Below are 24659 nucleotides of genomic sequence, written 5' to 3' on the forward strand. Positions count from 1 at the left end.
TTGGAATGTCTACGAGAATCAACTATCCTACTGTTTTTAATTTCTTCCTTTGGCAGATTAACTTTAATGGAGGTGTGACCTGTGATGCCACTTGACTTCATTTAAATCAAGGAAATAAAAGAAATTCCAAGTTCATCTTAGGTTCAAGATTTCCATCCCTTCATCTTGTTGTCTGTACCACTCTCCTAATTCTGATGAATATACTGACCTTTTTGATTATCTTTCTCTGAAAAATTATCATATACAGGCTAATTACTCAAACAGTTAGATAATCTTAATTTGGAATTTCAATGTCCACAATTTCAACCCCATTCTCTAACTTCACAGACTAAAGTGGAAGCCAAACTGAATTATTTGCTGTCAGTAGTGATCTAAAACAAGTTGTTAACCCACCTACTTTCCTACCAGAACTCCATAATCACGCCATGATTACACATGTTCATATCATTGACACAGTTGCATAATTTAGTCACTTTTATGCGTAGATTCTAACCATTCCTCATGACCCAATACCTTGGACCTTTCTCTAACCATCTCTTACTCCAATCATACCACTGATATCGGTTTTCCACTTTGTAACTCGGATCATAATCTTGTCTGTGCTTCTTTTTCTAAAGGTCATGCTTCTCTCAGTCAGTTTCAGTCTCTTATCCTGTGGCACAATAGTGGTACCATTTGGGATGGCTTTTGGATTTCTGAGCCTCTTTTCCATGATCTGATTATTGTTTCTGATTTTCAGATCCAAACACTTGTTATGATCTAATAACTGAAATTATTCTTGCTGGAATGAGTATCTTTCTTTTCCATTCCACTCAAAATCTCCAAGCTTTGTTTTTCCAACATATGTGCAAAGCAGTCCAAAGGAAACTATGACAAATGCTTACTCAGTAGCTCAAGCTAAACATTCTAACTTCTTGCTCAGCTTACACAACAACCCTCAATAACTACCAAAGAAAATGGAGAAGACTTTGTAAGAGCCAAAAGCAAAAAGTCTTCCTTCCTGCTCAAAAGGCACTGTATCTTGTTCTACTGCCAGAAGTTACTTGGACAGAACTTCTTCTCTTTGTTTTTGCCTCACTCTAATCTTAATGAAACAACATTAGTCTTTTCCTCCAAATTGTTTAGATAACTTAAGCACACACACCCCACCACTATTCCACAAGCTACCCACGGTTTGTTTCATCTGATCTTTCGGCAGGACATCAGAAAAATACTCACTTGCCTTGATACTAATAAGTCCCTCAAGTTATACTGAGAGCTTGTGCCCCAGAACTAACACACATCATGTATTGCCTGTACAAGCTATCATATTCATCTGATATCTGTCCAATACAGTGGAAGCAAGCTTTTATCCAACCTGTTCCTAAAGAAGGAAGATAAAAGTTGACCATGAAATTCTTCTTTCATTTGTTCTCGCATCAGTACTCTTAAAAGTGATAAAAAATCCTCAACAACCAGCTTCTTCACTAATTAGATACCCAGCAGTTAATCAGTGATTACCGATATGGATTATGTAGTGCTCATTCTACACCAGACCTTACTAACTTATCCACTTTATGGACACAAGCCACGGAAATATTTCGAAATTATCATGTCAGTGCTCTTGATATTTCTAAGGCAATTCAGTCTTCTTCTTTCCAGGCTGTCATCTTTTGGTCGCCCTCCTTATCTTTATGATCATCATCAGATTCCTGACATTTATCCTCAAGGGGGTGTACAGGATATGATAGTACTACATGAAAAATTTAGATCATTACTAACTTCCTATCTACAATTTTCCTCCAAATCAATCTGTTACCTGTCAAGGCTCCAACATTGTAAGATCTTATATTTCTATCTTCTAAGGCACTTTTTACCATATCAATCAACCTATATCTTGGCCTTCCTCTGGGTCTTTTTCCTGTCAACCTGGCAGAGAACACTTGTTTTGCTAATCTGTCCTCTCCGATTCTGTTTAAGTGACTATACCAACTGAGATTAGCTCTGCTAACACATTCCTGGATGCTAACAATGTGAAGCTCTTTCCTAATATCCTCGTTTTTAATATGATGTTGCCATTGGTGCCATCTGTTCACCCCCCCCCCTAATCTTTGGTCAAGTGTTTTACGTCTAACCCAGCTCACAGATCGAAAATTTAAAATTACTTTGAACACTGTCTTGTATGCAGCTAATTTAGTGTTTTAACTAATTTCTTTCTTATTCCATTTAAATTTATTCAGTTGACTTCCTACCATACCAACGTTGTTGATTCTTTAGTCTATTTCCATATTTAATTTACCCTCAAGAGCATATTTCGGCACTAAAAATTGCCAAAGTAGCTGTAATATTTTATTTGTTGTATAGGTTCTCCATTCACAACACAGTTGATTTTTTGAATATTTCTGCCAATTTTCATTGTCTTTGTCTTGTTATTGCTGATTTTCACACCAAATCTATTACAACTGGTATTCAATGTGCTTACGGAAACTTGCAGACTTGTACTGGATTTATTTAAAAGTATAACATCATCTATGCAAAGTAAAGAACTGAGATTAACATCTCCAATTTTGATATCAAGTTTAATACCACTTTCCTTCATAATGTGATCCATATAGATAATGAATAACAGAGGGGATAATGTACATCCTTGTCTGACACCAGATTTAATGTTAAATCATCTTCCTGTACTTCCTTCAATTCTAACTGCTGACTTACAACTCAAATAAAAACTAAGTATTGCTTGATATAATGTCCCATCGACACCATATAACTGTAGCGTTTTGAATAGGTTTTCTCTTGACACCTTGTCATATGCCTTCTCCAGATCTACAAAACTTAAATACAGATTCTTGTTGTATTCCCACGATTTCTCAACTATTTGTCACAAATTGAAAATCTGATCCTGACAGTCATTATTTGGCCTGAATCCAGCTTGTTCTTTGCCAAGCTTCTCTTCCCCAATCTTTCTCAACCATTTCTCAAGTATACTGGCATAAATCTTACCAGGAACACTCAGTAGAGAAATACCTCTGTAATTCTCACATTCAGTTTTATTTCCTTTTTTATATAGAGGTACTATGAGAGCTCTACTCCAATCATCTAAAATTTGTCCCTCTGTCCAGGCCCTCTGAACTATGCAGTGCAGCCCCTGTAAAACTTTTATACCTCAATACTTGAGTATTTCTGGTCGAATATCATCTACTCCAGCTGCCTTTCCACATTTCAGACTTTTGATGGCTTTTTCTACTTCATGTATGGATATTTATTCCAGAATGCATGCCTGGTCAGTGTATTTTATCGATGTGCTTTCATCATCACTGCTAGTTTCATTTAGCAATTTTTCGAAGTAATTAGTTCATACTTCAAGGATATCTTTCTCTCCAGTTTTCGCATCACTGTATCATCTCTAATTCCTTTTATAGCACTCTTTCCTCCATTTCTGATGTTCTTCAAACCTCCAGAATATCTTGCCACCTTCTTGATATTTATTTTCTGTGTTCTTACCAAGTCTTCTCATGACTTTTGTTTAGCTAGTTTTACACAGTGTTTCGCTTTCTTACATTTGTCTCTGTATTCTCTAAGAGTACAAGCTGATTTATTTGCCAGGAACTTTTGATATGCTCTCTTGTTTTTCTACACTGCCTCTTTAACTTCCTGTGTCCAACATGTAGTTCTAATTTTTCTATCCTTGCAGACAACCAACTACATGCCTCTCTAGTTGAATCAATCAATGTTTTCTTCAGAATTTGTCACAACCTCTAAGGTTTGGTTCCTGTTCTCAAACTCTTTCATTTTTTTCTTGAATAAAGTCTGTGTATTTTAGTCTACAGTTCACATCGGAGAGATGCTCAACTTTTATTCACTTTAAAACTTTCTTTAAATCCCTTACATGTTCTTCTTTTCAATGTGAAATTTAATTTTCTCCTGCTCAAGACTAAATAGTGATCACTTCCAATTTCAAATCCTCTGTACACTGTAGTGTCCTGCACCAGAGAGAAAACATCACTATCAACAATAATATAGTCAATGAGACTTTTCTTATTCCTTGCCTCCTCTCTCCATGTGAATTTGTGCACATTTTTATGTTGGAACATGGTGTTAGTAATACCCAATCCATATCCCGAGCAGAAATTCAACAAGTATCTGCCATTATCATTAGCTTTGCTCTTTTCTCCAATTTTTCCAATATATTTTTGTATGTCTGACAATCATTTCCTACTCTGCTATTTAGATCCCCAACAAGGACCAATTTTTCATTTTTCATTGTGTCAGCTGCTTTCTCTAAAGCATGAAAAATTCCTCCCCTTCTACCTTAGCAGACCTTCTGTGGAACTATAGGCACAAATAAATCTCATTGTCCATTTCCCCATTCTGATATTTGCCCACATTACTCTATTTGAACTTGCCTGCCATTCAAGAAGATTAGCCTCGTATTTAGTGTTGAATACCATGGCCACTTCTTCTTTTTCTTGATTGTCATTGCTTGAATATAACATTTTGTATTTATTGCTCAGAAGGATCACACCAGTTTTTGTCTTTTTTGTTTCAGTCACCCCCTAATAATAGGAGGGTAAATACCAGATCAACATAAGTCAATCTGGTACTTATCCAATTCCTCAGCTAGCTCCATTTCTTTGCCATTCAGGCTTCTTATGTTGATATTACTGATCTTGAACTCTGGTGATATTGAGTTGGGGTGCATTTTAGGATTTGTTCCAGTAGCTGACTTTTTGCTGTTTGCCCTCATTCCCTGTCAAAAACAACGGGGGGGCCTTGTTTAACCGGGCTACGCCCCAGGCGGCATGAAATTCTGGCATGCTGCACGTCATTTAATATTTTAGTTTAAGCCAATAAGAATACAATTGGGTCCACCAAATCCCAAATTTCCATCCTCGTTCGATCAGTATCCAAGTAGATATCTAACAGGACACACCATGAGAAGGTGAGGATTGGACATTAGGTCAGAAGCGCTGGTCGATTCTTCACATTCCTTTAAAGGTTATGTGGAGGTCTACTCTCAGTTATACAGCTTGAACCCTTAAGCACCCCTTTTATGTACTGCAAATGCCCTCCATTTATTGTGTACATTAGTGAATGGTTCTCTCTCATCCATTTTTTCCATTAGTGCCAGTTTATTCTATGACTCTGTGCTTCCATCTCCACTCTTTCTTTTCTACATGTGCTCTCATTTACGTTCATTCCTATTCATAATTTTGCTAACTGTATATATAATGCTCAGGTGTCTCAGGCTTCAGGATCTTCTATGTTCAATGCCTTAAACATTAATCTTCCCATTCTCAAGTGGGGTGAAGATAATTTAGTAAATTTTAATGCTTCTACAAAACCCTGTCTTATTTCTTGTCTGTATACTAAGGCAAATGAAACCACTCTTGTCACTTTGACATCAACAACTGTCTCTACCATATGTACAAATTAAAATTCTTGCTAACTATATCTTTGTCGATTCTGGAATAATCGCTACAACACTCATCAGACTGTCATATGATCCTTTGGTTTGCAAACAAAGTTACTTTTAGAAGTTCCAGATATTAGGGCAGCCAGTGTTCCACACATGCCATCAAATGCACTATTGCTGTGACATTCATGCATACCACCATTCAGCTCTTCTTTCTGCATGTAATCCACCCTCTCCTGTTGCCTACCAACAGCAATTATTATTATCAACTGACTTCCATGGAGTCAAGCGACTCATCTTGGGGGGGGGGGGGGGTCTCACTCTCACATGCACAGCTTATCATACCGCGACTTAAATGCACTTGCTGTTCCTGCATTCACCACACTCTCATGCAGTGCATTCCAATCACCTACCACTCTCCATGCAAAAAATTACTCCTCTTCCCCTTGCTCACACCCACCTTATACAGCTTCCAGGGATGGACCCCTGTCTCCAGATATTCTATGAAAAATGTCATCCACACTTATCTGGTAATTACTTCTTACCAACTTATACGTCTTGATCATTTCTCTCCTCTTCCTGCTATCCACTAGGCTCTGTAATTCACATTCTCTCAGTCTGTCCTCATTTTCCAAATTCCAGAGACAAGAAACCACTCTCCAACATCTCATCATCATTTTAAAAACCTGGATCAAATCTGTGCTCAGTAATCCACATATGGCCTGATCATAGTCTTCTACAATGGAATCCAAACATCCTTGCTTCTACATGTCAGTGTTCTCTGCATCATTCCCATAATCCGCTGTCATCCTCAATTTTTTGAAATTTCAAGTTCCTGTCTACCATAACCCCCAAATCTTTCATCTCCACCTACTACTATAAAACATCCCCACAACCTGTATTCTGCATCCCATCTTTGCTTCCCAAATTTTAAAACCCTATACTTTGCAACATTAAATTAATGCGCCACACATGCTCACCCATTTAGACTGTTTGTTTAGGTCCTCATGCAAAGCTATAACATCTGCTCTACTTCTGAAACTCTTCCCAATTTTGCATCATCTGTAAACAGTTATATATCACCATTTAAGCTCTTTCCAATCTCACATACGTACAAAATAAACAACCAGGGGCCCCAAAACAGGCCCCTGGAGCATGCCACTAGTGACTTTCTTCTTCTTCTGGGATATCACCCCCCCCCCACACACACACACACATACAATTGTTGATACCTATCAGGCAGCAAATCTCCAATCCAATGAATTAATCTACTATAAAACCACATCTATTCCAGTTTAACTACTAGTTTGTCATATAGTAATCTATTGAAAGCCTTTGCAAAATCTAAATATACTACTGTATAGGCATTCCCTTGTCCAATGTATTCATCACCTTGTTATAATAAGTAAGCAGATTGCTAAAATGCAATCTTCCTTTAGCAAATCCATGCTATCCATTAGAGAGAATTCTACTGCTTTCCACCCAGTTCTGAATCCTTGTTCTCACTGGCTTCTCCAATATCTTGACCACAACTCCAGACAAGCAGATTAGCCTATAATTCAAAGCCTTTGTCTTATCACCTTTATGAAGCAGAACAATTTTATCATGGAACCTGGAACCTGGTTCCAGGTTCCAGGTTCCATGATAAAACATTACATTAGTCCAGGTTCCATCCTATGGAACCTGGACTAATGTAAGACTCATGTTGAAAATGTACGATAAACGTGTTGTTAAATCCCTGGAACATTCTCTCGAGAAACATGGTGATGTGCCATCAAGTCCAATATCCTTGTTGGCATCAAGTTTACTCAATTCCTCATATATCTCCTGCTCACTCACCATCAGTGGTTCCTTCCTACTGCTCCCAAGTTCTGCATTATGTTACAATCACAAGGATGGAATATTTTAATGAACTGCTTATTTAACACCTCTACTATATCCTCCTTGGTGTTTATCATTCTCCCATTATCACTGACCAACATCATCCTCCCATAACCATTCTTCCTTCTACTGGCCACATATTAAAAAAAAAAAATCTCTAAGATTTCTTTTAGCATCATTTGCTAACTGCAGCTCATACCTCACTTTTGCTACCCTTACTAAGTGGGTCATCTTCCTTGCTTGCCCTTTGTACTCTTCATAAAACTAATTATTTCCTCTCATCTTGTGCACTCTTCCATAATGCCTTTTTTCTTCCAGATTGCATGCTTCACCTCTTCAGTCATCCATTTTACACCTACCTTATTTAATCTCCAGACCTTGGGAATACACCGAGTCATTGCCTCTGCCAGATAATTCCTGAGTAGGGACCATTATTTCCTTCCCATGCAATACCTCATTCCATGATATCACTGTAAGCTGCCTCCGAAGTTTGCCATAATCACCTGCCTTAGTTCCACATATAATTCTTTTTCACAAAAGTCCTAATATTGTTGGCCACCACCCAAGTGATCACTTCATGGTCACGTTTATCAGCTGAAGGATGATGTGACACTTCATTTAGAATAATATCTTCTGATGAGATAATCAAATCCAGGATCCTCAATCCACGTGTAGTCTCTGTTGTGTCCTGCTTAAGTGGTTATCCCTTAAAAAATCAAGAAATTCATTATATTTGGTTCCTGATGCTGTATCTTCATTCCAGTCTATATTACAATGATTGAAATCACCCTTTTCTTATTATCCAGATTAATTTGTCTAAACATTTACTTCTCACTGCCTTCCACATTACCAGGTCTATAGCAACACCCTACTAAATATTTCATCCTATCCACCTCCACACCGTACTGCTTCAAAACCACTGTCAGTATTTGTTCCTGGTATCTCCACCCTAGATGGGCACATTTCCTCTGCCATCATCAATAACACTCCTCCACCCTATTTGCTTTGTCTCTCTTTGCAAAAGACTATATATCTCTCCATCTCTGTTCCTATAGAATGTCATCCCTGTTCAACTATATCTCACTTATAGCAACAATTTTTGGACGAATGAACTCTATCATTGCTACAATTTCATTCCCTTTGTTTCAGATACTCCTGGCATTTGTAAACACACACATGTACACACTAGCTCATTTCTGTTTATATAACAAGTCTTACTAACCCCCACTTCTCAGACATGACTCCTCTACACTCTCCCCTATCCTTTCCTGTCTTTCATCACTGATACTACACCCCTCTCCAGATCTAAATATCATCCCCACATCCTTGACTGTCTTAATCCATTCTTGCACACTCCTACATTCTTCAAACCATCATCTACACTTTTCATGGTGTTTCCCCTGTCCATCTTGACCTCCTGTTTGCTCTGTGTTCCTTCTCTTTTATTCTCTCCACTCGTGCCACTCACTCTTCATTCACAAACTTGCCTACCTTACTCTTCTGTTCTTCCATAACACTGCTTGCTTTCTCAGGTCTCACATTCTCTTCAGTCATTCTCTCTTACAGCAACAGTTTCTCCAACTGACTCACACTAAATCCATTCAAATGTAGGCCATTTCTTTTATACAGCTCTATCCACCCCTCAAACTTATACCACACATTCACAAAATGAACTTCTTTCTCCTCACACAACTTTGCTAGTATACCATTCAAAATCTTTACTCGCCTTCTCAAATCATCATCATACCTGGGCAACATGCTGACCTCCATACATTCTTGTTACCACTCAGATCATTCGTGCCAACTACCACTACCAACTCATTTTGCTCGCATACTCCTCTTATCCAATGCTTCAACTACCCTGCACATTCTACCTCCCAGAAAAACAGACCTTTTGCACCTTTTCATTCACCACACTTATTATCATCGAATCTCCATACATCATCATCATCATCATCATCAAATTCCTGCCATGTACCCTCAAGGGGTGTACAGGATATGATAGTACTACATGAAAAAAATTACATCATTACTAACTTCCTATCTACAATTTTCCTCCAAATCAGTCTGTTACTTGTCACGACACCAACATTATCAGATATTATATTTCTGTTGTTTAAGGCACTTTGTACCATATCAATCCACCTATATCTTGGTCTTCCTCTGGGTCGTTTTCCTGCCAACCTGGCAGAGAACACTTGTTTTGCTAATCTTTCTTCACCCATTCTGTTTAAGTGACCATACCACCTGAGATTAGCACTACTAACGCATTCCTGGATGCTCACAATGTCAAATTCTTTCCTAATGTCCTCGTTTATAATATGATATTGCCATTGATGCCATCTGTTCATGCCTATAATCTTTCTCAGGACTCTCATATCTGCAGTCAACTCTCTGACCCAGCTCTCAGATTCATAAATTAAAACTGGTTTGAACACTGTCTTGTATACAGCTAATTTAGTGTTCTGACTAATTTCTCTCTTATTCCATATGAATTTATTCAATTAACTTCCCACCATACCGGCTTTGCTGATTCTGTTATCAATTTCTATATTGAATTTACCATCTTCACTAAAAATCATGCCTAAGTAGCTGAAATGTTTTACTTGTTCCACAGGTTCTCCATTCACAACACAGCTGACATTTTCAATGATTCTGCCTATTTTCATTGTCTTTGTCTTTTTATTGCTGACCTTCATACCATATCTATTACAACAGTTATTCAATTTAGTCAGAGAATCTTGCAGACTTGTAGCAGATTTATTTAGAAGTATAACATCATCTGCATAAAGCAAAGAGCCGACATTAACATCTCCAATTTTGATATCATGTTTAATACCACTTTCCTTCATAATATGATCCATATAGATAATGAATAACAGGGGGGATAATGTACATCCTTGTCTCACACCAGATTTAACATTAAACCATCTTCCTGTACTTCCTTCAATTCTAACTGCTGACTTACAGCTAAAATAAAGAATAAGTATTGCTTGATATAATGCCCCATTGACATCATATAACAGTAGCGTATTGAATAGCTTCTCTATTTGCACCTCGGCATATGCCTTTTCCAAATCGACAAAACTTAAATACAGATCTTTGTTATATTCCCATGCTTTCTCGACTATTTGTCGTAAAGTGAAGATCTGATTCTAACAGCCTCTATCTGGCCTGAATCCAGCTTGTTCTTCACCCAGCTTTTCTTCCACAATTCTTCTTAATCGTTTCTCAAGTATACTTGCATAGATCTTGACAGGAACACTCAGTAGGGAAATACCTTCGTAATTCTCACATTCAGATTTATTTCCCTTTTTATATATGGGTACTATGAGAGCTCTACTCCAATCATCGGGAATTCGTCCCTCTGTCCAGGCTTTCTGAACTATGCAGTGCAGCTACTGTAAGACTCTTATACCACCATATTTCAGCATTTCTGGTCAAATATCATCTACTCCTTCTGCCTTTCCACATTTTAAGCCTTTGATGGCTTTTTCTACTTCAAATATGGATATGTATTCCTGACTGCATGCCTTCTCAATGTTTTTTACCACTGTGCTGTCATCACTGCTTGTTTCATTTAGCAGTTTTTTGAAGTAATTACTCCATACTTCAAGGATATCCTTTTCTTCCGTTTTCATGTACTTTTATCATCTCTAACTCCTTTTACAGCACTCTTTCCTCCATTCCTAAACTTCTTCAACAACCTCCAGAATATTTTGACACCTTCTTGATATTTATTTTCTACGTTCCTGCCAAAGTCCTCCCATGACTTTTGTTTAGCTAGTTTTACATAGTGTTTAGCTTTCTTACACTTGTCTCTGTATTCTCTAAGAGCACAAGCTGACTTATTTGACAGGAACTTTTGGTATGCTTTCTTCTTTTCCTTCACTGCCTCTTTAACTTCCTGTGTCCACCATGGAGTTCTAATTTTTCTATCCTTGCAGACAACTTCACCACATGCCTCTCTTGCTGAATCAATCAGGGCTTTCTTCAAGGCTTGCCACTGAATCTCCAAGGTTTGATTCCTGTTCTCAAACTCTTTCATTTTTTCTTCAATAATCTTTGTGTATTTTAGTCTACAGTTCACATCTGAGAGCTGCTCAACTTTTATTCGCTTTAAAACTTTCTTACATGTCATTCTTTTCAATATGAAATTTAATTTTATCCTGCTCAAGACTAAATAGTGATCACTTCCAAATTCAAATCCTCTGTACACTGTAGTGTCCTGCACCAGGGTGAAAACATCACTATCAACAATAACATAGTCAATAAGACTTTTCTTATTCCTTGCCTCTTCTCTCCATTTGAATTTGTGCACATTTTTATGTTGGAACATGGAATTAGTAATAACCAGTCCATGTTCTGAACAGAAATCCAACAGATATTTGCCATTATTATTAGCTTTACTCTTTTCTCCAAATTTCCCCAAAATATTTTTGTATATCTGACAATCATTTCCTACTCTGCTATTTAGATCCCCAACAAGGACTAACTTTTCTTTTTTCATTGTGTCAGCTGCTTTTTCTAAAGCCTCAAAAAAATTCCTCCACCTCTACCTTAGTAGAACCTTCTGTGGGACCATAGGCACAAATAAGTCTCATTGTCCAGTTCCCTATTCTGCACTCTACTTGAGATTGCCTGCCATTCAAGAAGATTAGCCTCATATTTAGTGTTGAATACTATGGCTACTCCTTTTCCTTGATTTTCATTGCCTTAATATAACATTTTGTATTTATTGCTCAGAAAGATCTCACCAGTTTTGGTCTTTATTGTTTCAGTCACCCCTATTATGTCGATCTGGTACTTATCTAATTCCTCAGCTAGCTCCATTTCTTTGCCATTCAGGCTTCTTACGTTGATAGTACCGATCTTTAACTCTGGTGATGTTGAGTTGGGGTGTGTTTTCAGATTTGTTCCAGTAGCTGACTTTTCGCTGTTCGCCCTGGTTCTCTGGTGAAAACAACTCGGGCCTTGTTTAACCGGTTGACCCCCCAGCCGGCATGAAATTTTGTCATGTTATACCATCATTTTTTATTTTGGTTTAACCAATAAGAATACAATTTGGTCGGCTAAATCCCAAATTGCCAGCCCATCCTCCTTTGTTCAGTATCCAAGTAGATACCCAACAGGGTGCACCACGAGAAGGTGAAGATTGGGCATTAGGTCAGAAGCCCTGGTCGGTTCTCCGCATTCCTTTAAAGGCTACGTGGAGGTCTCCTCTCAGTTATACAGCTTATTTCTTTCAAATCTTTCATCCCATTCTTCCTTACATTCCCATGCAAATCCATAATTCTCCTTGGTTCATTAGTCGTATGTTTATTCTCCTACCTCATCTTTGCAAACTCTGCTTTCATATCTTGAATGAGTTTTTCAGTGCCATTTATGCAAATCACATTTTCACTACTTGGACATCTGCTGTCTTACTGCTAACTCGCAGCTGGCTCTAGCCACTAACCCACTGTCATCTATGCATGCTGTCATACTGTTACTGCTCAAGTACTCAAATATACTGTCAACTCTGCTTACTCCCATAGCTACTTTCACAATCTTTTGCTCACTACTGCTTACATTCAATGATATCTCATAATCGATAAGTATGCTGCACTTTTTACACACCCAAACTCTCTCATCTCTCTTATTTTTCTCTCCACATAATTTTCAATCTCTCCTCAAGCATACATACTGTATTCACAGCATTTCACCATTTTTGAAAAATCCATTCCACTTTCTCGTCTTTTGCTCATTCTGATGTTTCACCACCATTTCACTCACACTCAACTGCTCTCAAGAAACACAGAAAATATAATAAATACAGAATTATAACTACACCGAACACTACCTGCTGATCGCAACTATCATAAAACAATATTTATAACTATCGCTAATACCACACATACCATAATACCACTAATACCATACATATCCTCAAGGAGTTGTGTTTTGCATTATGGGAGATACTGAGATAGGAGTGATGTTAGCTTGCTCCACCTTTGCAACGAGTTGCCTGATGTTGTACCACCTTACCCCAGTCCTGAAGATACTTTCAGGCACAAACGTTGTTGCTCACTTGGATAAATTATTAAACTAAATTTATTATGAACTTTCAACATTAATACCACACACAATTTCAAAATTTAAACTTTTTTCCCCAGAGCAATCTCGGGGAAAAACTAACACATCTTTCTCTTTACCATTCCAGCTGTTTCAAAGATACAGAATGGAGTACTCTAATTTTGTGTCTACACAAAATCAGAGTACTCCATCTAGTGGCATCTTCTACAATCTTCGCAGACAGAATAATATCTTCTTAGATCCCATTGGAATGCCATGAATTCATTGCTTGCTTCATTTAAACTACATAGACTGTAATGCTACCAAAGAATCTGTGTGTATACACACACACACACACACACACACACAAATTTGCACCTACAGATAATGAGAATCCTAGAGCTGCAGAACCATCTGGGGCTCTTGTATCCAACATCTCCTCTTTCAGTTATGGAAGCTATATTTGGATGTTGGATTCCAAACCACATTGCAATTAAAGGAAAGAAAGCTGCAAATACTGCAAGTAGGGTCAGCCCATTTTTCAAGCTTCCATCATCTACCCATCCCCGACTGATTACAAGCAGATTATCAGACAGAAACTTTTATCCTGTTGGCAGTCATCATGAAATAGAGACCAATAACAAATCAAACAGAAACTTTTATCCTGTTGGCAGTCATCATGAAATAGAGACCAATAACAAATTCCATACAATTAAGCCTGAAATTAAATTGCAGTAATCTAGTCTCAGTCATTGTGTGTAGTAGTCTTTCACAATAGTGAAAGTCACAAGCAAGAAACTTAATTTGATATGCTTAAAGTTAGTGACTTCTTTTTATAAGAGTAACCTAAATGCTTATTCCTTCAGCTACTTAAATACTGCATATACATGCAGTTTATAAACAAATTGTGACATTTGCTTTGCCATTCAAATTTAAAAAAATAATTCACAGTTATTTTCTGGTTTAATTTCAACTTTGACATTTTGAAGGTTTAACACACTAAATCCCCTAATGTAATCTTTCTCATATTAATGTTGCCATTTTTCATTTAGCTATAACTGTGTGAGCACTGAATTAATTTGCTTACATCTGCTTAGATACAAAAATCCATTACTGTTTGCATGAGTTCAATTGCCTCATGTACTGTCTAGACAATAGTCACTAAATAAATATGCTTCTGCAACTTGCTGATGTCAGCATCAATTTGCCCACACGCCACAGGCTAAAAGTAACTGATTAGTGTGAATGAAATTGGAATGAGTTAGAGCATAGGTTCCCAAAGTTGGCAGTACCCCCCCCCCACCAGTGGGCACTGAAGCCTTCTAGGATCAGAAGCATTTGGGGGATCAGAAGTGGGATCATATAGTGGGATCAGAAGCATTTGGGGGGGCATTCGGACGGTCTAGGGGTCGGTGGCTCTTTATAGAGGAAATTAATAATATATATTTAAAAATTAATTATTTTCGTGATTTTGCGATTAGATAATCATTTGAAATTTAAATATTGCATTTTATTCATCTTATGCCTGTCTTACACGATCAATTTTTTTTATCAATTTTCTATTTCAATTATTTAATCATTTGAAAATTTACCATGTCAGATAGAAATTGATGTCAATTTTCTATGTCAATGAGAAAATAAAGCATGTATATATGTGTGTGTAATAGGTTATATTTACAGTAGCAAATATATTCATTATATTTCATTTCAAAATATATATAAAATATATAAAACCACTTTTCTAATTGATTTGTACAAAAATAAACCCAATTTTATATAATTTAATATTACGAGTAAAAATAATAATGACAAGAAAGAAATAAAATCGTAAATTTTAGTTAGCCTAGTTAGTACTAACTTATATTGCTAACTAGAGGGTAAAAACAAAGCAAATATTATTCAAAACTTATTATACTGTTTTCTGTGGTTATGTTTTGTAGGTTTGTTGTTTAAATCTTGTGTAATTATTTTATTTATTAATTATTATTTATAATTATTCAGACAATGTCGTGGTCGGACGAACAAAATGCGCTTGCGTGCAGAATAAAAAATTGAACGTGTCATACAGGATATTTTAACTTCTATTTTTTATATACTTAAAAAATGTATTCATTTTTTGCTATTGTAAAAATTGATCGTGCCATACAGGCTTTAGTCTATTCACGCAGCAGGCGAGTCTCAACTAGTAGTATGTCAGTCAACTATTACGTAGGTAATTCACTCAATTCAGCATGTTTTGACAGGAATGTGGGTGCTTGCAGTGACTTGTTCAGAGGTACGATGGTATCGCATACAAGTCGATTCGGGCTAGATTTCAAATCTATAAATACCAGTGGTTTAGGAATAAGTTTCATTATTTTTTGTGTGCTTTGCCAACAATCATCAGTCAAAAATGTGATAGATATGTGGAGTCATACAAAGTGTAAATTAAATCTTTTATTTTGTGAATATTTTTGCAAATTTTATTACTTCATTATGTCTGAATATAAGAAGAAATGTCGACAGTACAGTATTGAGTATTTGAAATATGGTTTTATTCAGTCTCCTACGAACCAATTATTACCCATGTGCTTGATTTGCCAAAAAGTGTTTTCAAATGAAGCAATGAAGCCTTCTAGGCTACAAGAGCATTTGACTAAAATGCATGCTGACAAAAAGGATAAAGATTTGTCTTATTTTCAAGTACTAGAAGAAAAATTTTTTAAACATCTAACTATATCAAAACTTTTTACGTCGTCCACTAAACAAGATAATGACGGATTACAAGCTTCTTATAATATTTCCTTATTAATCGCAAAAGCAAGAAAACCACACACAATTGGTGAGGAATTAATCTTGCTGGCAGTAAAAGAAGTAATAAACACTGTGCTTCATAAGCCAGTGTCAGATATCATCAGGAAAATTCCTTTGAGCAATAATTCAGTGCAAAGAAGAATCGATGAAATGGCTGAAGACGTTGAAAAATCATTGTGCGATTATTTGAAGACATGCCAATTTTCCATTCAACTCAATGAATCAACTCTCCCAAATAATGAACCACTACTCATATGTACGATTCATAAAAGAAGAAAAAGTTTGTCAAGAATTATTATTTGCTAAAAACTTGGAAGCGGATACAAAGGGAGAATCTATGTTTAATATCATGAATAAGTTTTTTCAAGAGAAAGACATTCCTATTTGTAATATTATGTCTACTACTACGGATGGTGCTCCAGCAATGACAGGGCGCCACAAGGGTTTCATAGCACATTTGAAACAAGCAGTACCAAATGTACTCACTATACATTGTGTTCTTCATCATCAACATTTGGTTGTAAAAAATTTAAGTGAACACCTGCACACATCGCTCCATTACATTATTAGAGTAGTCAACAAGATTAGATGCAATTCATTGAGTGACAGATTTTTTAGTCAACTTTGTAGTTAAAACGATGAAGATTTCATTCGTTTGCTGCTTCACACAGAAGTTCGCTGGCTTTCAAAAGGTATTTGTCTGAATTGATTTTATAGTTTGTTTGATTCGGTACTAGAATTCCTAGAAAACAGAGACGACGGATTGCGGGCCAACCTGATTACATCCAAAAATGACATCGCTTATTTGACAGACCTTTATAAAATATTTAATGAAGTCAATCTACAACTACAAGGTGATGAATTGAATTGAATTAAAACAAAAAACGTTATTGCCGCTTTTGTAGGGAAACTTCTTCTGTTCAAGCAGAATATGGGCCGAGGGGAATATAGCCACTTTTCAAATTTATTAGCAGTGTCTCTCAAAAAGGAAGGTTTACTTACATACTGCCAATACTTGGAGGTTCTCCATGCTGATTTCAATGAGCGATTCAAGGATATTCTAAACATGAATATACCAAATTGAGTTCTAGATCCTTTCTCACATATAAGCACAGCAGGATCATCAAATTTAGAAGTAGAACTCATAGAACTCACAACAAATGAAGAACTAAAAATAAAATTCAAAACTGGATACCAAGAGTTCTGGCTTCAAAAATCAATACCGACACTGTACCCTGGATTATAGGAAATAGTGAGAAATTTTTAATTGCATTTCCATCTTATTTGGCTGAGCGCGGGTTTAGTGCTGTAGTGAATTTACTATCTAAGAAAAGGAACCGATTGCATATAACTGAGTGTGGCGATTTACGACTGTTTTTAATGAAAGTTGAACCCGATATTAACAAACTTTTAAAAATGCACCAGGCTCATCCTTCACATTAATCTGTTATTTTTTCTTTGTATTTTTACTTTGTAAGTTCGTAATAAACCATCTAATACGTTTGATGGTGTTTTAATTATTAGAATACGATTCTTACTAATGTAATGCAATCTCTTAATATGTATTCCAAATTTTCATATTTAAACCATTGTATTTAATTTGTTATTTTTGCTTTGTATTTTTACTTTATAAGTTAGAAATAAACAATTTTGTAATATATTTAATGGTGTTTTAATTATTACATTAAGATTGTTACTAATGCAATGCAATCTCTTAATTGTATTCCATATTTTCATATTTAAACCATTGTATGAAACTGTGCATAATGTTATTCGAGCATACATTTTATAATCTTTACATATGGGCTACGTTTCACCAAAATCGGTATAGCGATAACTGTGTTCAAGATGAAGCACATATTGGCCACTTCTTTTTAAAAATTTAATGGCATAAGCAGTAATGTATCATTAGCTGCTATTTACGTCAAAAATATCAAACGGCTTGAACGCGGAAAACTGTTATAATGGGGGGCGTTACAAAATTTATGTCTTGCAAAGTGAGCGGTGGCCCGAAAAAGTTTGGGAACCTATGGGTTAGAGTAATGTTGGTGTGGAGACATCGGAGAAATTACCAAATAAAATAAGTGATAAGTATAATTTATCATATAGTTTGTTTTTGTAGCACAGTCAAAAATTGATTGTAAATTGAAAATTCTGAAAGCAAAAATTTTGTATCTGCACACAGTTACTAGGCATGCACACTCCCTTTTTTGACTGGTGTGCACATGCACACAATTTAGAGAGAACGTTGGCGATAACCATAAAGAATAAGATATTGTTGCTAAGCAATGCATAAGTCATAGTAATTTTACGTATCCCTTCTTGTTGAGAGGTGATGACATGCCTATATGTGAGTTGTGTTGGTACTAAACTAACCATCATTCATATTTAAATTAACTGCCCTTTGCTCTTATTTCATTAATAAGTGCACTCACTATTTTAATCATATTCATAATCTATATGAGCCCTATACACTGAAGCAGATATTATCAGATTCATCAAGTGTTATTTCCATTTTTAAATTTTTACAGAGCATTGATCTTTATCACTTTATGTAAATTATGTACATATTGTATGCATAGTATTAGCTTTATTAGTCCTACTTAGTGTAAGTTTTTTACACTTGTTTTTATATGCCGATTTTTATACCTGTTTTATGCTCTTTATGTATTGGCTATTTATTTATTACCTTATTTATGCCAAGTCATATATTGGCACATTATGACCTTAGTTGTCCAAAATCAAACCAAACCTCCTATGTAATTCTCACATTCAGTTTCAGGTGGAAATGAAAGCTCTTCTCCAGTCATCTGGAATTCGATCTTCTGACCATCCCTACTGAATTATGCATATAGCCATTAAAAAATTTTTGTATCTCCATATTTGAGCATTTCTGATTGAATACAATTTCCTCTACTGCCTTGAATCTGGTTGAATCACCAGATTCAATCCTTTAAATTTGGCTCTTCCTCCAGCACATTCTATCTGTTGTTATTAACACTGTCAAATTTTCTAAAATTAACTTGCATTTCTACTCTGCTTCTTTCTCCATCCATCTATATCCATATAATTAAAATTGTCCAAGATTAATTGTCATGTATTAGGTTAACAATTGAGTTGCCTCTACATGTTACACTCATTTAACACTTCACTCCAGGTCTACAAGGACATTCAGATGTATGCCATCCTGTTAACATCTGCCTCAGCTTAATTCTTGAGAAACTAAATTGGTGATAATGATAACTTATGAGAAAAATTAGTTATTTTTATAAAATTTTCACCTAGTTTCATGGAATCTTCATTATAAAATAATTTGAACAAGAATGCATGCACACTTTACAAAAAATTTTAATAATACGACATCACTGATTCAATAGAAAAACAGACAATTCGTATCAAAGTCCAAATTGTTCATCTCTGTCTAGTTATTTACCTATTATTAAAAAATACTTCAAGTCCTTGCTCCTTTAAAAATAATATACTCTTCACTTTTTATCCCCATAATGAACATAAATTCCTTAAAAATCAGTATATATGATGTGAAGTTATGTTCATCTGTGTATGTATGTGTTATTACTGGTAACAATAAAGGTAACTAGGTTCTAATACCAGGAATTCCTGCCTGCCTGTGGTTTGAATTATGTAAATATAACATTCAGACCTGACTTTTTAATAAAGTGAATATAATTTTCAATAGAAGATTGATAAATATATCCTTGATTATGTAGGTACTTGATTTAGTACCTACATAAAAACAGCACATATGCATGCACAGGCTTATGAGAAAACCACCAGATAGTATTCAAATTGGTATATGCTTCCAGTAATAAAATAATTCATGTTTTGCCGCATGTATGTCTCCATTATCTGAAAATAGTTTCATATAAACAATCAGAAATTTATTTTCAACTAAATATGACATTATAATGAATTCAATCAAATTTGTAGATAATATTTAAATTTTTAGCTTAAAAGTAAAAAACAAAAGTAAGAATTTTGCTTATTTTTTATTTATTTTATAATGAACAAGGACTCTTGAGGTATTTAATATTATGTTAAAATTTATGCAGATTTAGAACTCTGTATTATTGCATACAGTTTTGCTTAGAGGACAATATAGAAAACTAAAAAAATTTTAAAATGTTATAAAAGTTGCACTTGCTGCATATAGATTACTATGCACAGATTTGGTCACCGGGTTTTCAAAAGGATGATGAGAGGGTCCAGAGATGATTGACTAAGTTGGTTTCTTATCTTTGGAATGTGGAATATGAGGACAGATTGAGAAAATGCAAATTACAGAGCCCGGTGGATAGAAGGAAGAGGAGAGACATTATTGAGACATATAAGTTGGTAAGGGGTAATTATCAGATTAGTGTGGATGACATTTTTCATGGAATATCTGGAGACAGGGGGAGAATGAGAGGCATGTACATTCCCTTTAAATACTTTTATAGATTTTTTGCATGGAGAGTGGTGGGTGATTGGAATGCATTACCTGAGAGTTTAGTGAGTGCAGTGACAGCAAGTGCATTTAAGTTGAGGTATGATGAGCTGTGCATGTAGAGTGGGACCTCCCACAATGAGTGAGTCTCTTGATTTATTGTGGGAGGTCTGTTGATGATGATGATAATAATCATAACAAAACATTATACTCAATTTCTTTCAGGTCGACTGAGACAAAACTGGAGTCCACTTCTGTACCTTATGGCTGTTCATCACCTTAATCATTTCCTTTTTGAGAATGAAAATAATGAAGTATTGCAAAGAAGCATGGTAAAAAAACTTTTCACTTCCAGAAAGGTCAGAATAATTATTTATTATTTCCTTATTAGATTGATAATAATAAAATAATAATGTGTCAAATTTTACTGAAATATAATTTCTATAAAAACTGATAAATTATAATCATTACTGATAGTCTCTGAAAATACTTATCAAATTCTGTATAATAATTCATATTTCTTCTTATTATTATTACATCATCATTTCTGATAAATTATAATCATTAGTGTTAGTCTCTGAAAAGTCAAAAGAATCCTCATAAACTCATCAAATTCCTGATATGTACCCTCAAGAGGATGTACAGGATATGATAGTACTACATGAAAAATTCACGTCATTACTAACTTCCTATCTACAATTTTCCTCCAAATCAGTCTGTTACTTGTCAAGACTCCAACATTACCAGATCTTATATTTCTATCGTCTAAGCCACTTTGTACCGTATCAATCCACCTATATCTTGGTCTTCCTCTGGGTCATTTTCCTGCCAATCTGGAAGAGAACACTTGTTTTGCTAATCTTTCCTCTCCCATTCTGTTTAAGTGACCATACCACCTGAGATTAGCTCTGCTAACGCATTCCTGAATGCTGACAATGTCAAGTTCTTTCCTAATATCCTCGTTTTTTAATACGATATTGCCATTGATACCATCTGTTCATGCCTCTAATCTTTCTTAGGACTCTCCTATCTGCGGTCTCTAGTCTTTGGTCAAGTGTTCTACTTCTAACCAGCTCTCAGATCCATAAGTTAAAGCTGGTTTGAACACTGTCTTGTATACAGCTAATTTAGTGTTCTGACTAATTTCTCTCTTATTCCATATGAGTTTATTCAGTTGACTGTCTACCATACCAGCTTTGTTGATTCTGTTGTCTACTTCCATATTTAATTTACCATTTTCACTAAAAATCGTGCCTAAGTAGTTGAAATGTTTTACTTGTTCCACAGGTTCCTCGTTCACAACGCAGTTGACATTTTCATCAGTTCTACCTATTTTCATTGTCTTTGTCTTTTTAATGCTGACATTCATACCATATCTATTACAACAGTTATTCAATTTAGTCAGGGAATCTTGCAAACTTGTAGCAGATTTATTTAGAAGTATAACATCGTCCGCATAAAGCAAAGAGCTGACATTAACATCTCCAATTCTGATATCATGTTTAATATCACTTTCCTTCATAATGTGATCCATATAGATAATGAATAACAGAGGAGATAATGTACATTCTTGTCACACACCAGATTTAACATTAAACCATCTTCCTGTGCCTCCTTCAATTCTAACTGCCGAGTTACAACTCAAATAAAGACTAAGTATTGCTTGATATAATGCCCCACTGACACCATATAACTGCAGCATATTGAATAGCTTCTCTCTTCGCACTTTGTCATATGCCTTTTCCAGATTGACAAAACTTAAATACAGATCCTTGTTATATACCCACGATTTCTCAACTATTTGTCATAAAGTAAAAATCTGATCCTGGCAGCCTCTATTTGGCCTGGATCCAGCTTGTTCTTTATAAGGCTTCCCTTCCACAATCGTTCTGAACCGTTTCTCAAGTGAACTTGCATAAATTTTATCAGAAACACTCAGTAGGCAAATACATCTGTAATTCTCACATTCAGTTTTATTTCCCTTTTTATATATGGGTATACTATAAGAGCTCTACTCCAAACATTTGGAAATTGTCCCTCTGTCCAGGCCTTGTGAACTATGCAGTGCAGCTACTGTAAAAATTTTATACCTCCATACTTGGGCATTTCTGGTTGAATATCATCCACTCCAGCTGCCTGTCCACATTTCAGGCTTTTGACGGCTTCAAGTATGGATATGTATTCCTTACTGCATGCCTTGTCAATGTTTTTTACCACTGTGTTGTCATCATCTGCTTGTTTCATTTAGCAATTTTTTGAAGTAATTACTCCATACTTCAAGTATATCTTTTTCTCCTGTTTTCATGTTACCTTTATCATCTATAATTTCTTTTACTGCACTCTTTCCTCCATTTCTGAGCTTTTTCAACACCTCCAAGAATATCTTGTCACATTCTTGATATTTATTTTCTCTGTGCTTACCAAAGTCTTCCCATGACTTTTGTTTAGCTAGTTTTACAGTGTTTAGTGTTCTTACATTTGTCTTCGTATTCTCTAAGAGCATTAGCTGACTTTTTCACCAGTAACTTTTGATATGCTTTCTTCTTTTCTTTTACTGCCTCTTTAACTTCCTGTGGCCACCATGGAGTTCTAATTTTTCTCTCCTTGCAGACAACCACACCACATGCCTCTCTGGCTGAATCAATCAATGTTTTCTTCAGGATTTGCTACTGAATCTCCAAGGCTTAGAAATTAGAGGGAGGAAACCTCCCTCTAGGCGGTCAGGGGGTGTTTATGGGTCAGAGCTGTATAACTGAGAGGAGACTTCCACGTAGCCTTTAAAGGAATGCGGAGAGCCGACCAGGGCTTCTGACCTAATGTCCAATCCTCACCTTCTCGTGCTGCACCCTGTTGGGTATCTACTTGGAACCTGAACAAACGAGGATGGGCTGGCAATTTGGGATTTAGCTGACCAAATTGTATTGTTATTGGTTAAACCAAAATAAAAAATGATAGTACAACATGACAAAATTTCATGCCGGCTGAGGCATCGCCTGGTTAAACATGGCCCGAGTTGTTTTTGCAGGGAACCAGGGCGAACAGCAAAATGTCAGCTACTGGAGCAAATCTGAAAACAAACCCCAACTCAACATCACCAGATAAAGATCGGTACTATCAACGTAAGAAGCCTGAATGGCAAAGAAATGGAGCTAGCTGAGGAATTATATAAGTACAGATCGATATAATAGGAGTTTGAAACAATAAAGACCAAAACTGGTGAGATCTTTCTGAGCAATAAATACAAAATGTTATATTAAGGCAATGACAATCAAGGAAAAGAAGGATTAGTCATAGTATTCAACACAAAATACAAGGCTAATCTTCTTGAATGGCAGGCAATCTGAAGTAGAGTGATGGGTAAATATCAGAATAGGGAACTGGACAATGAGACTTATTTGTGCCTATGGTCCCACAGAAGGTTCTACTAAGGTAGAGGTGGAGGAATTTTTTGAGGCTTTAGAAAAAGCAGCTGACACAATGAAAAAGGAAAAGTTGGTCCTTGTTGGGGTCTAAATAGCAGAGTAGGAAATCATTGTCAGACATACAAAAATATTTTGGGAAAATTTGGAGAATAGAGCAAAGCTAATAATAATGGCAAATATCTGGTGGATTTCTGCTCAGGACATGGATTGGTTATTACTAACACCATGTTCCAACATAAAAATGTGCACAAATTCATATGGAGAGAAGAGTCTAGGAATAAGAAAAGTCTCATTGACTATGTTATTGTTGATAGTGATGTTTTCACCCTGGTGCAGGACACCAGAGTGTACAGAGGATTTGAAATTGGAAGTGATCATTTAGTCTTGAGCAGGATAAAATTAAATTTCATATTGAAAATAATGACATGTAAGAAAGTTTTAAAGCGAATAAAAGTTGAGCAGCTCTCAGATGTGAACTATAGACTAAAATACACAAAGATTATTGAAGAAAAAATGAAAGAGTTTGAGAACTTGAATCAAACCTTGGAGATTCAGTGACAAACTCTGAAGAAAACATTGATTGCGTCTGCCAGAGAGGCATGTGGTGAGGTTGTCTGCAAGGATAAAAAAATCAGAACTCCCTGGTGGACACAGGAAGTTAAAGAGGCAG

At 35.8% G+C, this 24659-nt stretch overlaps 1 protein-coding gene across 1 annotated transcript in view; it reads left to right on the forward strand.

The window, feature by feature from the left end:
• Nucleotides 1-24659, forward strand: part of LOC150102538 (RNA polymerase II-associated protein 1) — a 754864-nt gene that overhangs the window by 666959 nt on the left and 63246 nt on the right. The window contains exon 32 of the mRNA XM_090399226.1: nucleotides 20793-20926. Coding sequence (XP_090255352.1) covers nucleotides 20793-20926 — 134 coding nt within the window. The remainder of the gene's footprint in view (nucleotides 1-20792; nucleotides 20927-24659) is intronic.

Source organism: Typopeltis vanoorti, chromosome 10 (assembly GCF_054136105.1).
Source record: "Typopeltis vanoorti isolate ZY-2024b chromosome 10, IOZ_Tvanoo_1.0, whole genome shotgun sequence".
NCBI classification, from domain to species: domain Eukaryota; kingdom Metazoa; phylum Arthropoda; class Arachnida; order Uropygi; family Thelyphonidae; genus Typopeltis; species Typopeltis vanoorti.